This window comes from Cygnus atratus, chromosome 18, assembly GCF_013377495.2.
Source record: "Cygnus atratus isolate AKBS03 ecotype Queensland, Australia chromosome 18, CAtr_DNAZoo_HiC_assembly, whole genome shotgun sequence".
Classification (NCBI taxonomy): domain Eukaryota; kingdom Metazoa; phylum Chordata; class Aves; order Anseriformes; family Anatidae; genus Cygnus; species Cygnus atratus.
In genome coordinates, this window is record NC_066379.1 from 5,476,520 (window position 1) to 5,490,328 (window position 13,809).

At 61.2% G+C, this 13,809-nt stretch overlaps 1 protein-coding gene across 1 annotated transcript; it reads left to right on the plus strand.

The window, feature by feature from the left end:
- The first annotated feature begins 226 nt into the window (after window positions 1-226).
- On the plus strand, window positions 227-13,311 carry UNC13D (unc-13 homolog D). The gene is made up of 32 exons (XM_035558626.2): window positions 227-286; window positions 2,333-2,365; window positions 2,609-2,716; window positions 3,031-3,090; window positions 3,353-3,419; window positions 3,503-3,680; window positions 4,065-4,109; window positions 4,523-4,591; window positions 4,786-4,855; window positions 5,105-5,209; window positions 5,524-5,616; window positions 5,807-5,910; window positions 6,027-6,144; window positions 6,706-6,830; window positions 7,124-7,214; window positions 7,496-7,552; window positions 7,995-8,092; window positions 8,334-8,385; window positions 8,720-8,850; window positions 9,155-9,275; window positions 9,517-9,660; window positions 9,847-9,945; window positions 10,306-10,512; window positions 10,781-10,849; window positions 10,976-11,055; window positions 11,242-11,347; window positions 11,418-11,489; window positions 11,615-11,698; window positions 11,937-12,057; window positions 12,519-12,642; window positions 12,919-13,124; window positions 13,205-13,311. Exons 1-32 carry the CDS (start codon window positions 227-229, stop codon window positions 13,309-13,311), a joined length of 3,204 nt encoding a protein of 1,067 aa, XP_035414519.2.
- Window positions 13,312-13,809: the final 498 nt, after the last annotated feature.

The following is a 13,809-nucleotide window of genomic DNA, read 5'->3' on the forward strand; positions in this document are numbered from 1 at the left end:
GACACTCTCTCCCACCCCGCCTGCACCCCAAGCACTGAGGGGCTGCCCCACGGGGCTGGGGGCGCCTGCGTGGCCCCGTTCCCCTCGCAGGAGGCCCGCGCGCCGTTTCCGTTTGCTCAAATGGCCACGGGCAGATAAGGGCTGTGGTTTCCTCTGAGCACGTGAGTGAGGGGAAGGGAGGCCCCGCCGCACAGCCTGCCTTGTCCCCGCTGAGCTTCACCCCAGGATGGAGGCTGCTGGTGAGGTCCCCGCGGGGACCCTCCTCGGGGAGGAGGAGACCCCCGAGGTAGGTGCCCGCTTCGGCTCCCCAGGGGATGGGGGCTGTACCTGGGGCATGGTGGCCCCAGAAGTGCTGGGATTGGGGGTCAGAGGGGCTGCAGGACCCCAGGGTGCAGCGCTGGGTGCTGGGGCTGGACAGGGGGAAGGTGCTCAGGGAGAGAATTGGGGCGAGCGTGCGGCCAGGCTGGGCTGATGCTGACGTTGATGCTGATGCCAAGCAAGAAGTGGGGGTGGGAGCTGGGTGGGGCCGCATCCTGCTGCGAACCTGCACAGGCACCTGAGCTCTGTGCTGGTGCAGAAGGGCCCTTCAGCTGTCTCCCAGCTCCCTCCCATCCACAGAGCCCCAGAAAGCCCTGCTCTTCACCCAAACACCCCAAGCGACTTCCTCCATGGCAGCCGGGCGGGCTGCGTCCCTGCAGATGTCCCCAGGAAATGTGACCCCCCCCAACCCCCCGGAAATGTGACCAGGGCTCTGCCAGAGCCAAAGGAGCCTCCGGGGGGTGCCTGGTGCTGCTGGGTGCCTGCAGCTGATGCTGATGAGCTGTGCTGGGGGTTAAACGCCCCCGAGGGACTCGTTCTCCCTCTGTTCTGCAGAAAAGCTGGCCCACCGCGTCGCTGTCACCACGCACAGGCTGGGGGTGCTGGCAGCCGTGTCCGGGCCTGGACTTAAGCAACGCGTCTGGATTTCATCTGGGGTCTTGGCACGGGGATTAACAGCAGCGAACACGTCGTGGGGGCTTGGCTTTATTTCACAGAGTCCTGTGCTCGTGTGGGCGAGCACAAAGCAGCCACTGGGGCAGCCTTCCCCGATTTCAGTGGGGAGCTGCAGAGCCCCGACCCCACAAAGCAGCAGCAGCCCCTTGCCCCACTCCCGTGCTGTCCTGATGCTGGTGGCAAGGCTCCAATTTTGTCCAGGGGGTGTTTGGAGACCACAGCCCCCAGCACGGGGCTGGAGCAGCTCCAGGGTTAAACCCGCTGCGGGTGGCGGAGCCCAGATGGCTGGGGGATTACAGCAGCCCTGGATTTGCCATAAGCAAATGGTGACGTTCCAGTGGCTGTATTTTTTTTCTTTCTGCTAGGAGGATCCCAAGGTCATTTGGGGGCCTGGGCTGACCTGGGGGTGGGGTTCATCCATCCCCCTTCCCACCCACCCCCAGCATCCCAACCCTGACTTAGCCAAGTCCAGACTTGGCATGGAGAGAACCAAGTGCATTTCAAAGATGTCCAAAAAATGAGATTAGGTCGAATTATTTTTTGGGGGGGTGGTGTGGTGGTGTCACCCCATTGCGCTCCCAAGGGTCTCAGACACCCGGAGCTGTCACGGCTGGCACATGACACCCATTGCAGTCACCCAGCTCGTGGTGGCAAAGTCACGGTCACTAGACAAGGATGGGTGCAGGGAACAAATTGCTCAGCTGCGGCTGTGGCCAAATCCAGCCCAAATGCAGGACTGGCCCCGGGGAGGAACCAGCACACGTGGGCACAGGCTGAGAGCTTGGTACAGGGGCATTTGGGGCAGAGGCGGTTTAATTCCTCTACCAGCCCTTGCAGAGCTGTGTTTGGTGCAGGATGGCTGGGGTGTGATTCCTGACGCAGGGGACAGCAGGGCCAGGATGTGCCCCGTTGCGTGGCTTGCTTTTCATTCCATTGGCTTTTGGAAAACAAATGCCATTGCTGGTCATCCATTGAGTGGGGCACAGGTCTTCACTCCAGCAGAGAGAGGTTCAGCATCACATTTCTTTCCTGCAAGGGGCTGCAGCCTCACAACCCCACTGCTTTCCGATGGCTCCTTGCCCACGGCTGCCCTGGGTAGCTCAGCTGCCATTTCTTGTCCCCCCCCAACCGGCAGGGCTCGGGGAAGCCCCTGTGCCCCCACCGATGTGTGATGGAGGATCTGGTTTCATGCTTCATGCTGCACCTTGGCCATCTGCGATGCTTAATGGCACCTTGGGGACAAGCCCACCCCGTCCCCAAATCCCTGCAGTTTCCTCCTAAACTCTCTCCGTGCCTCCAGACCTGACGGGAAACCTCTCTGCTTCTCTCGTTTCTCCAGATGGACCTGTCTCACCGCTTCTCCAAGCAGGAGGTACGAGCGCGGCGCTGGAGTGGGCTCCCTTGGGGGCATCGGAGGGGGACACTGAGGTGCAGGGGGGAGCAGAGCCTCCGGCTCAGGCTCCCCGAGGACGTCGCCTTTGGGTGCTGGAGCGAGTGCACCCGGCTGCTGGCACCCCCTGGACGTGCCGGGGAGAAGGGCAAATGGGGTGCTGGGTTGGGGGGGGACACACGGGGTCCCCGGGGTGGTGGCAAGGGTTCGGTGCTGTCCCCACAGCTGGCCCTGCTCTACGAGGAGGTGCTTTACACCATCCGGCACCGCCTGGGCAAGCCTGAGCCCCACCACGTTGCGGACGCCCAGGAACTCTACGCCTACGTGCAGAAGGTGGGTGCAGCCTGCTGGGACCCCCAATCCCATCCTGTCCCCCCCGTGTTGTGCAGCCACACTCGGAGGGGACACCCCTAAAGATACAGCAGCAGCATCCAGCCACGGGGCTGGGAGTAGCAGCGGTGGGGAGAGAGCTTTGTCTTGGGCTTGGGGCGCTCAGCCCAAGGCTCTCCCAAATTTCATCCGGTCCCCAGCCCTCCCACTGCTCCTTGCCTCCAGCTGGCTGCCGGGGCGCGGCGGGAAGTCCCTGGCTGCTGTCCAGCTGCTAAGAACAGGGCCACATCCGTCACCAGCCCTAATATTTATAACAGGCTTTCGGCATGGATGCGGAGGAGCACAGGGTCAGCATGCAGCGGGTCAAGGAGCTGGAGGTAGGGAGCAGGATGGGATCCCGACTCGGGGTCAGTACCTGGTCCCCATATTCAGGTTTGGGGTGCCCTGTGGGTGTGAGATCCTGAGGCTGAGCCTGTTTGTGACAAGGGGCAGGTGATGGCAGGGTCCTGCTCGAGCACTGAACTTCCTCTCGGGGTTGGGTCCCCAGGACCCTCCTTCACCCCCTGGTGCACATCCAGGCTGGAGCAGATCTTCGTGGCTGCTTTTCCCCTAGGTTAAGCAATCTTTGCTTTCTTTCAGAGCCCAATTTTTTGTCTGAAAGCAACCGTGAAGGAAGCCAAGGGGATTTTGGGGAAAGACGTCAGCGGTAAGTGGAGATGGGAGGGGTGGCTTAGCCTGAAAGGGGACGGCTGCTGCTCACACGGGGCTTGCACTGCCGGGCCCTTGCAGGGTTCAGTGACCCGTACTGCCTGCTGGGCATCGAGGCCAAGAGCCAGGAGCCAGCCCACTCCGACAGCAAGAAGCGGCTGAAGGCAGTGGTCAAGGACCTCATCCCCGAAGACCAGATCCATCGCACACAAGTCATAAGCCAGACCCTCAGCCCGGTGTGGGACGAGACGTTTATCCTGTAATCTGCTACCCCTCCATCCCATCGCTTCACGGGGGTCGCAGGGTGGTGGCTGCTTAACCTGCCTGGGTGGGATTTGGGGCTCTGTGGGGTGATGCCTGCTGGGTCTCGCTGAGTGTCTGACCTGACCCAGCCAGCAGATGCAGTGAGCTTGAAAGGGGTGGCCAAAATCAGTCTCTTAGGGCACTGATTTCCCAGGCTGCATGGTGTGTGTGTGTGTGGGGGGGGAGTTCTCCATCTCCGTCCCCATCTCCGTCTCCATCTCCATCTCCATCTCCATCTCCATCTCCATCACCTCCATCTTCCTTATGGCCGCTGTCCTGCCCCCTTGCTGCTGGTCCCGCCGCTGCTGCTGGTGTGACGCCTTCTGCTTGTGCCTTGCAGGGAGTTCGAGGACACGGAAACAGCCAGCTTCCACCTGGACATGTGGTGAGCCCAGCCAGGGCAGAGTCCTGCTCCTGGCACGGGGCTGGGAGGGTCGCTGGGGTGCTCCTGGGATCAGCACCCTTTGTAAAGCCCCCAAACCCTCTGGGGCCCTGTTTCCCTCTTGTTTTCACCTGCAAGCAGTCACTGAAAGCCCTGCGCAGGGCAGAGAGCCCAGGCTGGCTTTGCACAGCCCGGACTCATTGCCCAAGGCAAAAAGCAGCTGAGGACCAAGCCTTGATTTAATTTATGGCAACAAGCAGCATGCTTGCGGATTTGGGGCAGACAGCTGGTTTTTGGGGGTGTCCTCAGCCCCCAGTACCCTCACCCCCACCTCTACCATCACTGCGGTGCCTGAAACGTGCTGCACCCATTTAATTTTCCTCCTTTGTCCTCACCGTGGTCTTTGCCACCCGCAGGGACTCAGACGTGGTGGAGTCGGTGCGGCACAAGCTGGGCGAGCTGACAGACCTCCACGGCCTCAAGCGGTGGGTGCTGCCACCCCGGCGCTGCTGTGTGGGACTGTAAATGGCTCGTCTGCCTCCTGGGTTCAACAACTGCCCCTGGGGGAAGGGAGGGAGGGCAGCAGTTCCCTGCTGGCCCCACGTTGCCCCACTTTGCCCAGACCGTGGCTGGCTCCAGCCATGGGAACCTCTTCACCCTCCTCGTTCCTGCTTTTCAGGATCTTTAAGGATGCTCGAAAAGACAAAGGGCAGGATGATTTCTTGGGGAACGTGGTCCTTCGCCTGAAGGTGAGAGACGTGACCTGGATGTGGGTGAAGCCTGGGGGGGCTGAGCAGGACCCCAGCCCCACGGCAGTTCGGGCTGAGCCGGGGTTCCCAGCTCCCAGAGCTGCTCGGTGGTGGGCACCCTGGCCAGTCCTACACACTTAGTGGTTATATGGCTTATCTGAAGTCAGATAATATAGATATGCAGTGCAGCATCTTCCTGCACCATTCCCAGTGGGAACACTCCTTCACCCCTTGCCTCTGTGCGCACAGGACCTGCACTGCTGGGATGACCAGTGGTACCAGCTGGAGCCGCGGACGGAAACGTATCCCAACCGGGGCCAGTGTCACCTGCAGTTCCTGCTGACCCACAAGAGGGTAGGAGGCGGGGAGCAGGGGGTCCCCTTCCATCTCCTGGCAGAATGGGGCATCCCCAGCTGCCTGTCCCCTGGGCCCCATCTCGGGGACACAGGTCCGTGCCCCAGGACCAGGGGTGCTGGCAGGCTTTGGAAACAATCTCACCCCTCCCCTGGGCTCTGTGCGCACCTGCACCCCTGGGCTTGGCCTCAGGCCGGGTTTTCTGGCTCCATGCATTTTGGGTTCCTGCGTCCCCCCTCTCTGACCACCTCCCTGCACGTTTGGGCAGCTGAAGGTTGTTACACACCCGGCTTTCAAGCGTTGTCTGTTTCCAGAGGGCCACCACGAGCAGCCGGACGCAGCCCAGTTACACCGTCCATCGGCACCTCCTGCAGCAGCTGGTGTCCTACGAGATCCTGCAGCACCAGGTGCCGTGGAGAAGCAGCAGGGACGGGGTGGGAGCTTCCTTTGGCACCCATCACATTGCCACAGGCTCTGCAATGTGATGGGGAGGGGGTCAGGAGGTGCCTGTGGCCCCGTGAACACACGTGGCCCTGGTGCCCGTCCCCGCTCAGCCCAGCCCGCTGCAGGGCACCTCACCCCGTGTGCTCCTGGCAGGCCGGCAGCATTGCCTGGGACGGGGAGCTGAGCCGGCACGCCAGCACCGTGCTGTACCTGCACGCCACGCAGAAAGACCTCTCTGACTTCCACCAGGTCATGGCGTGAGTACCCCTCCTCGAGCTCGGAGAAGCCCTCGGCTTCCCCATTCTGGCCGTAGCCTTGGGGAGCCCCGCACCGTTCCCTCGGGGCTCACCCGGGCCTCTCCCTCCTCCCCCAGGCAGTGGCTGGCGTACAGCAAGCTCTACCAGAGCCTGGAGTTCAACAGCAACTGCCTGCTCCACCAGATCACCAGCATCGAGTACCAGTGGGTGCAGGAGCGCCTGAGGCCAGAGCAGGTGGGACACCGGGGAAATGTGTCCCGAGCACCCACCCCGAGCCTTGTCTCGCAGCTCCCAGCCACGATTCCCTCCTTGTCCTACAGCAAGGGCAGGGGATTGTAGGGTGCATGGGTGCCCAGAGACCTCAGTGATGGGCTGTGGGGCTTTCCTGGTGGGCAGCAAGCCACCGGGACAAACTGGGGAAGCCCTTCCCTTGGGGGATTTGTTCCCCATCTCTGCAGAGAAGCCCTCACCCTTTGCACTGATCTCACCCTCCTCCATCACTGCGATCACATCAGTCCCAACCCCAGCAAAAAGGAGATATGACCCAGTTCCTGCTGGCTTCTCCCGGCCTGTTTTCCCAGGGCATCCCAGCACCCTGCTGAGACTCTTGAGTTGTTCACGTGTAGCGATGTGGTTTAAGCACAAAGCTCAGCTCAGCCCCCCCAGGAAGAAATTCCCAGGCACAAAAGGAGATTTCTCCACCCCTGGAGAAGATCAGGAGCCACAGACCCCCTCCAAAATGGCACCGTGGTGCCACCACCAAGGACAACAGCGTGTCCCCTTCCTTCTCCCCAGAAAGCAGAGCTGGCCGAGTCCTTCCAGTCCTTGCTGACCTACGGGGTGTCCCTCATCCGGAGGTACCGCATCATCTTCCCCCTCTCCGTCATGAGGTCCACGGAGAGGCTGCAGTCCCTGCTGCGGTGAGTGCAGCGCCGGTATCAGCGGCGCGCGGGGTCGTAGTGCTTGGCCACCAGCATGGACAAGCCTGGAAGCTGGAGGAGAAGCCTGTGAGAGCCCTTTCTGGCCCCCCCCCCTTTCCAGGCTGCTGGACACCTAACTGCTGTGACACTTCTCCTGTCTGGCCCCTCGCCCAGGGCTCCCCGTGGGGGATGTTGTTGGGAGGAGAAGGTCTGTTTGGGTAGGGTCTCCTGGGGGAGAGGCGTTGGTTCGGAGGGGCCGGTGCTGGGTCTCACCGATGCTTCTTGCTTCGCAGGGTCCTGGTCCAGATGTGCAAGATGAAAGCTTTCCGGGAGCTGTGCACGCTCAGCCCTGACCTCCCCAAAATGGTCTCCGAGGCGCTCAAGGTAGCGGCACCGGGGGGCTTCTTGCCCTCCCTAGCCCCAGAGGGGAGGCACCCTGCAGTACCCCTTCCCATCTCCACCCCCTGCCCAATGCCCACACCTCTCCTGCAAAGCCACCCGGACCACCCTGGGGGGAAAACCACCTGCATTTCTTCTGCTCGGTGGCTCAAGCCTCCGGTTCCCACCACGAGGAGCTGGGTCCTGCCCAGGGGAATGGGATAGCGGACGGGATGGCAGAGCTGGCTCCATCCTTGGCTTCTCACACCAGGGCTCCTCTCTTGCAGTCAGGCACGACGGAGTGGTTTCACATGAAGAAGCAGCACCTCAAGCCCATGGTGAAGGTGAGTCCCCATCTCGGCCTCTCTGCCACGGAAAGAAGCAATTTGCTGGGCTGGGGTGGGAGGCTGAGGGGTGGGATGATGAGACCTGAGACGAGGCTTTTGCAGTTTTCTGATCTGTCGAGGTATTTGGGTCTCCAGCAAGTGCACGGTTCATGGTGTTTTAAGCTGGAGACTCAAATACTGCCAGCTTAAAGCTCCATGAACCGTGTTACCTGCAGGCTTAAGGCCTTGGTGGGATGGGCAGGAGCAGGAGGTGGTCCCTTGCCTGGCCACGCAAGCATAGGGGGACAAAGGATGACAACTTCTTGGTGCTCCTGATGTGGATCTAATGATGGCCTGCTACTCCACAAGAGCAAATCATAGAAATAAATCAGTTCTGAATGGAGCCCAGGTCATCTCAATATCACCGAGCATCCAAAACAAGCTGTTCCCTCTTTCGCAGAGCATGGAGGAGAATGGCAAAGCCTTGGCCAAACTGCTCCTGGAGGTGATAGCAGATCTCCAGCAGTGCCAAAAAACCTGGAATAAATTCTTCATCAGGTAGGCCTTGAAGCTTGATCCCTCCTCATTCACCTTCCCTGGGACCAAGAGCAACAAGGCACTTTGATGCTTTGTTCCTTTGTCTTTGGGCTCCACAACACCTATGAAAGGAGAAACCCAGAGGTCCCATCTCTGCCTCGCAAAGCTCTCCTCTCCAGGGGCACGGGCTGGGAGCCTTTGCTGGGCTGGGTTTGCTGGGCTGCGGCTGGCAGGCTCCTGACTCCCTGTTTCTCTCTCGCAGCACCCTGAAGGTGAATCTCTTCTCCATCGCCTATGTGGAGCTGGAGAGCCTGGTGAGCGAGCTGGGGCTGCCCTGCACTCCCAGGACTGAGGGCTGAACCAGGCTGAGATTTTGAGCCACCCTTCAAGCTCGGCTCCTTTGTGCCAGCCTGGGAAGGGAGCAAGCAGGGAACCTCTTCGTTTTTCCCTGCATACCCCTAGAGTGATTATCATTATTTCTCCATTTGCCTGGCCCAATGAACCTTCTGAAATTCCACCCAAAAGGAAGGGGGGTGCCCTGAGCTGACCCCATGCCTCCAGAAAGCCTGTACCAGAGCCAGCCCTCCTGGCTACCCCCAAAAACACCTCTGCCCCACAGCCGCCCCTTCTTCCCTTTATCCCTGCTAGGTCGCAGAGCATGTCCAGGAGCAGTTGCGCAAGGTGGACAGCAGCATGTCCAAGCCCACGGCCGAGAGCCTCTTCCAGCTCTACCTGAACCTGCAGGAGCTCTATCGGATGAAGGACTTCCTCCCAAAGAGGTACCGACCCCAAAAGGGGAGATGCTGGGGGGGAGGATGGAGCAGTTAATTCAGAGGACTTCCAAACCCTTCCCTCTTGCCTCCACCGCTAATTACACCCTGGCAGACCAGGTTGTTGGTGTCAACGTGAGCATCACCAGGAGGGTTTCAGACCCATTTCTGGGTGGGATTGATGGAGACCTCACCTCCAAGCGGAGGTTTCTCCTTAGCATGTGCCTCCCTGGGGCACATTTCTTTTTGCGTGTAAGATGGTAGCTCCATGCCATCACAGAGCACTTGGAGAAGCTGGTGTCTTCATCCACAGGGATGGGCCTTTGGCCCTGAGTGATTTCCACCAGTGGTTCAAGGAAGCCGTGCCCCAGTGGCTGCAGAAAGCCTACACCATCGCGCTGGAGAGGGCACAGAGAGCTGTCCAGATGGACCAGGTAACCCAGGGAGGAGAACACCTCCCTGCAGCCCTTGGGAACTCACTGAATCCCTCACACACTCCCACCGGGGTCTTTTCTCCCTGGCTGCCAACCCCCCTCGGTCCTCACCCCTCAGATGGGGTGTAGGAAGGAGCTGACGAGGAGCCAGAGCCCTAAAATAAAGGAGCATCTTTCCTGTCTGGGACGGCTCCTTCCCATACAAGCTAAGTTGTGTTTGCTGTCTCTGCCCCCCCCCCAGCTGATGCCCTTTGGGGAGCACAACAAGCACAGCACCTCCACCGTCGACCTGTCCACCTGCTATGCCCAGATCGTGAAGACCTGGCAGCAGCTCAACTGGCCAGACCCCGAGGAAGCCTTCATGATCATGGTGAAGCTCGTGGAGGTTCGTACACCCAGGCCTGGATGGCAGAAGCCGTGCCGGCAGGCACCAGCAGCCGGAGTTTCCTCTCCTGCTCTTGGAGCTGGGTGCTGATGGAAAGGGCTGGTGTCCCATGTTGAGGTGGGGAGGGACCCCAGCCCCGGGGTGGTCTCCCATTTTGGTATCGTTTTCTCCTTCTCCACCCTGCAGGACATGTGCAAAATCGCCCTGATGTACTGCCGGCTCATCAAGGCCAGGGCTGAGGCTCTGTCGCTGAGCGAACAGAACGAGGGCGAAGCGGCCAACAGGGTTGGTATCGGGGCAGGACCCACAGCTCGGGGGGAGGCAGGATTTGGCTGTGGTTTCTGGGCAGAGGAGACGAGCACAGCACCCAGCCAACATCCTGGGGCTGGCTTTCATGGGGATCAGCTGGCCCCGGTAGCTGAAAACTGGGAGGGAAATGGTGTGGGCAGGGGAAGCAGGGTAGGGATGGGGATGGGATGGGATGGGATGGGATGGGATGGGATGGGATGGAGGGGATGGGATGGAGGGGATGGGGTAGGGTGGAGTAAGGTGAGAATGGGGATGAGGGTGAGTGAGGATGGGGTTGGAGCCAGTGGGAGATACACTTGGGCAGTGGGACGCCCTGAAGCAGACCCTCCTCCCCAGCTCTGCATCGTGGTGAACAACATCAAGCAGCTGCGGCTGCTCATCCTGAAGCTGCCATCGCAGCTGGACTGGGCCCAGCTGGAGCGGCGCACGGGGGCCGTCATCGACCCGCAGCAGATCCAGCACACGCTGCACCACCAGCTCGACAGCACCGTGTCCTGCCTGGACCACGAGGTCCAGGACGTGGTGCAAGCCCTGGCCACCAAGGTGACCGCCTGCCACCAGCTTCACCTGGCCCACAGCGGGGAGGCTTAACCCAAGGGGATGGAGATAAGGTGTAAGGGGAGAATGGGGAGGTAAAACATCCAGAGCAGGGAGGCTCGTGGAGGGATGTTGGTGTGGGACTGACGGGCAGGATGTGTGCTGGAAGGTGCTGTGGGGCTTCTTGGGGAGCAAAGCCCCAAGTATCCGTGAGACCCAGAAAAGGGGATGCTGGTGCAAAGCCACAGTGCCTCCATGTGTTTCTCCCCGGCAGCTGGAAGCAGGCATTGCCAGACACATCCAGGATCTCTCAGCCTCCAACGACACCCGGGAGCCTGAGGATGTAAGCTCCTGGCCCAGCCCCTCCTGCTGTGGGATGGAGACCTCCAGACCCCCCCCCTCTCCCAGCCGTGCCCTGCTGGATACAACCCCCCGTGCCCTCCCCAATGCCCCTCTCCTCTCGCTGCAGTCCATCATCCCCCTCATGAAGTTTCTGGAGTCGGAGCTGCAGTATCTCAATGAGCATCTGGTCCAGGAGAACTTCAAAAGGTGACTGGGGCTGTGCCGGGGTGGGGGCCAGCAGCATTCCCCTGGCAGGAGCATCCCCCATGGGGCTCGGGGTCACCCTGCCTTGGGGCTGGGGGCTCTGCCCAGCAGGGTGAGCCAGTTCCCTGCATTGGCTCTGGATATACACCATGTCCCCCTGCTCACAGCCCCTCTCCCTCGACCCCACAGCCTCCTTGCTCTCCTTTGGCACCACACCTTGGCCGTGCTGACGGCAGCCGCGGGGCCGCAGACATCCTCGACCCAGCGCTACAAGAAGCTGCACTGTGCCCTGAAGGTACCAGGGGCAGAGTGGGGGTCCCCTGGGTGGGTGCCTGGGTGCCAGCTAACAGTGTCCTCCTCCCCAGAGCCTGGAGCTGTGCTTCCATGCCGAGGGCTGCGGGCTGCCCCTGGAGACCCTCCACAGCACAGCCTTCCTGGTATGGGTGCTGGGGGCGGGGGGGGGGAGGCGGGATTTTCTTAGGGTGTGAGAGCCGGGGGGGCAGCATCCCCAGGCTGCAGCCCTGTCCTGGTGCCTGACCGCCCCCCTTCATCCTCCCTGCAGACGCTGGAGAGCCACCTGGCCCTCTGCTCCAGCACCAGCCGCAAGCTCATCCAGAAATACTTCAGCAACAGGATCCAGGAGCAGGTGGGAGTCAGGATGCAGCGCCCAGCCCCTTCCCGAGCCCCCTCCTTGCTGAGGGACACCACCAGAGCAGCATTTCCCCACCATCCTCCTGCCCACCGTGGGCTCCCCCAGTCCTGGGGCTGTTGGGAGTGGGTTTGCCCTGGCGCTGGGGTTTATTGCACCCCAGAAGATGCCCCTTGACCCCCCCAAGTACCCTATAACGCATGCTTGGCTCCTGATACTACACTGCACCATGCAGCTGGATGCCAGCTCGGAGAAGTACGGGGCTGTGACCATCAAGGCGCTGTACCGGCCCTCGGAGCAGAAACTGCGCGTGGAGGTGCTCAACGCCGTCAACCTCATCCCGCTGGACTCCAACGGTGAGCATGTGGGCTGGGGCAGCCCATTGCCCCGTCCGTGGGCCCCGATATGTCCTGGGGCTCTGTCTTGGTTTGCTTTTGCACCCCATGAGGTGGATTGAGGAGGAAGGGGGTTATTTCATGGGTCTGGGGATGCTGGTGTGCCAAGAGGACGCGGCAGTTTGCAGCAGAAGCCAGCAGTCAGGGCTGGCAGCTTTTTTCCTCCATCCAAAGCACACCTCACACACAGAAAAATTGCTTGGGTGATATGGGACAGTCCCTTGGGTTGGCTGTCATTTGGGGAGGTGTCCAGGAGAGGTCACCCCTATTTTGAGCCTCCTGATGGCTCCTTCATGCATAGGCTGGGTAGGGGATGCTCCAGCCGCCTCCCAGGACCATGGGCTGGGCTGGCTGCTCTGGATGATGCCATGGACCCCCCAAGCTACCCCAGCAGGAGGGGGCTGATGTCTACACCCCACCAGGCTCCAGCGACCCCTTCGTCCAGCTCACCCTGGAGCCCCGGCATGAGTTCCCTGAGGTGGTGGCTCGGACCACCCAGTGCAAGAGGAACGAGCTGCACCCACTCTTTGATGAAGCCTTCGACTTGTACGTAGGGGTTGGCACCCACCAGCCCCCGCCTCCCCATCCCTGCAGCCCTGCCCCATGGAACTGGGTCCTGTGGTGGGATTTCACCTCCTGGCCCCCTCGGGAGAGGCCGAAAGTCAGCCTGGGGGCTCCCACAGGGAGGGTGAGCACAGTAGGGAGGGTTGGCTTCCCACCAAACATCACCCCACAGAAGCTCATTTAGAGTCTTAAATGGGAATTTTGGGACCAAGGGGGTGGGGTGAGATGGCCCCACATGTCCCACCACCCCTCCCTCAGCTTGATCCCCCCTGAGAAATGCCGTCAGGAGGGGGCCTGCCTGCTGCTGACCGTCTTCGACTACGACACGCTGGGGGCCAACGACTTGGAAGGAGAAGCATTCTTCTCGCTCCGCCACGTGCCCGGGTTGGACGCTGACGAGGACCAGGCGGACATGGGATGGGTGCCCCAGACCCGCCTCTCGCTCACCCACCCCAAACCCAGCGGTACGGGGCGCCACAGCCCGGCCCGGCCCCGCCGAGCCCCCGCAGGCCTCCCCTCACATCTGTCCCCTCCTGTGCCGCAGGGGACGAGATCCTCCGGCTGCTGGAGTCCAGGAAGGGGGACAAGGAGGCCCAGGCCTTTGTCAAGCTCCGCAAGCAACGAGCCAAGCAGTCAAAGGAGACGGCGTGAGGGAGGCAGAGGTCCCAAAATGAGAGGGTCCAGAAGGGGACTGCAGGAGTTTTGACAGTGCCGGAGCCGCTCGCAGGGGCTGTGGAGACAGCGTGGGTGTCCCTGAGCCTGCAGCAGCTCCCAGCGCCTGCCGCACCCTGAGCAATGCCCCCCACGGGGCTCGGGAGGGTGGGCACACAGTACTTTTTTTTTTGTGTGTGGGGGGGGGGGGTAGGGCTCCTTTGCAGAGTAGCAACACTACACGGGGCTGTGGAAGTGTGTGGCTGTCCCTGCCGTCCCCCTCAGCTTGTCACCGCCGACCGGTGCCTGGCCGCGTCCCCAGCCCTCTGCAAAACCGTGTCAGGGCAGCGGGGTTTGTTTGAGGTGGGGGTGACCCATGGCCAAACATGCCCTTTTTTTTTTTTTTTTTAATTCTTTATTTTTTTTTCCTCATGGATAAGCCTTTTATTTTAAATTAAAAGCAACAAAGCTGGTGTGTTGGCTGAGTGTTTAGGGTGC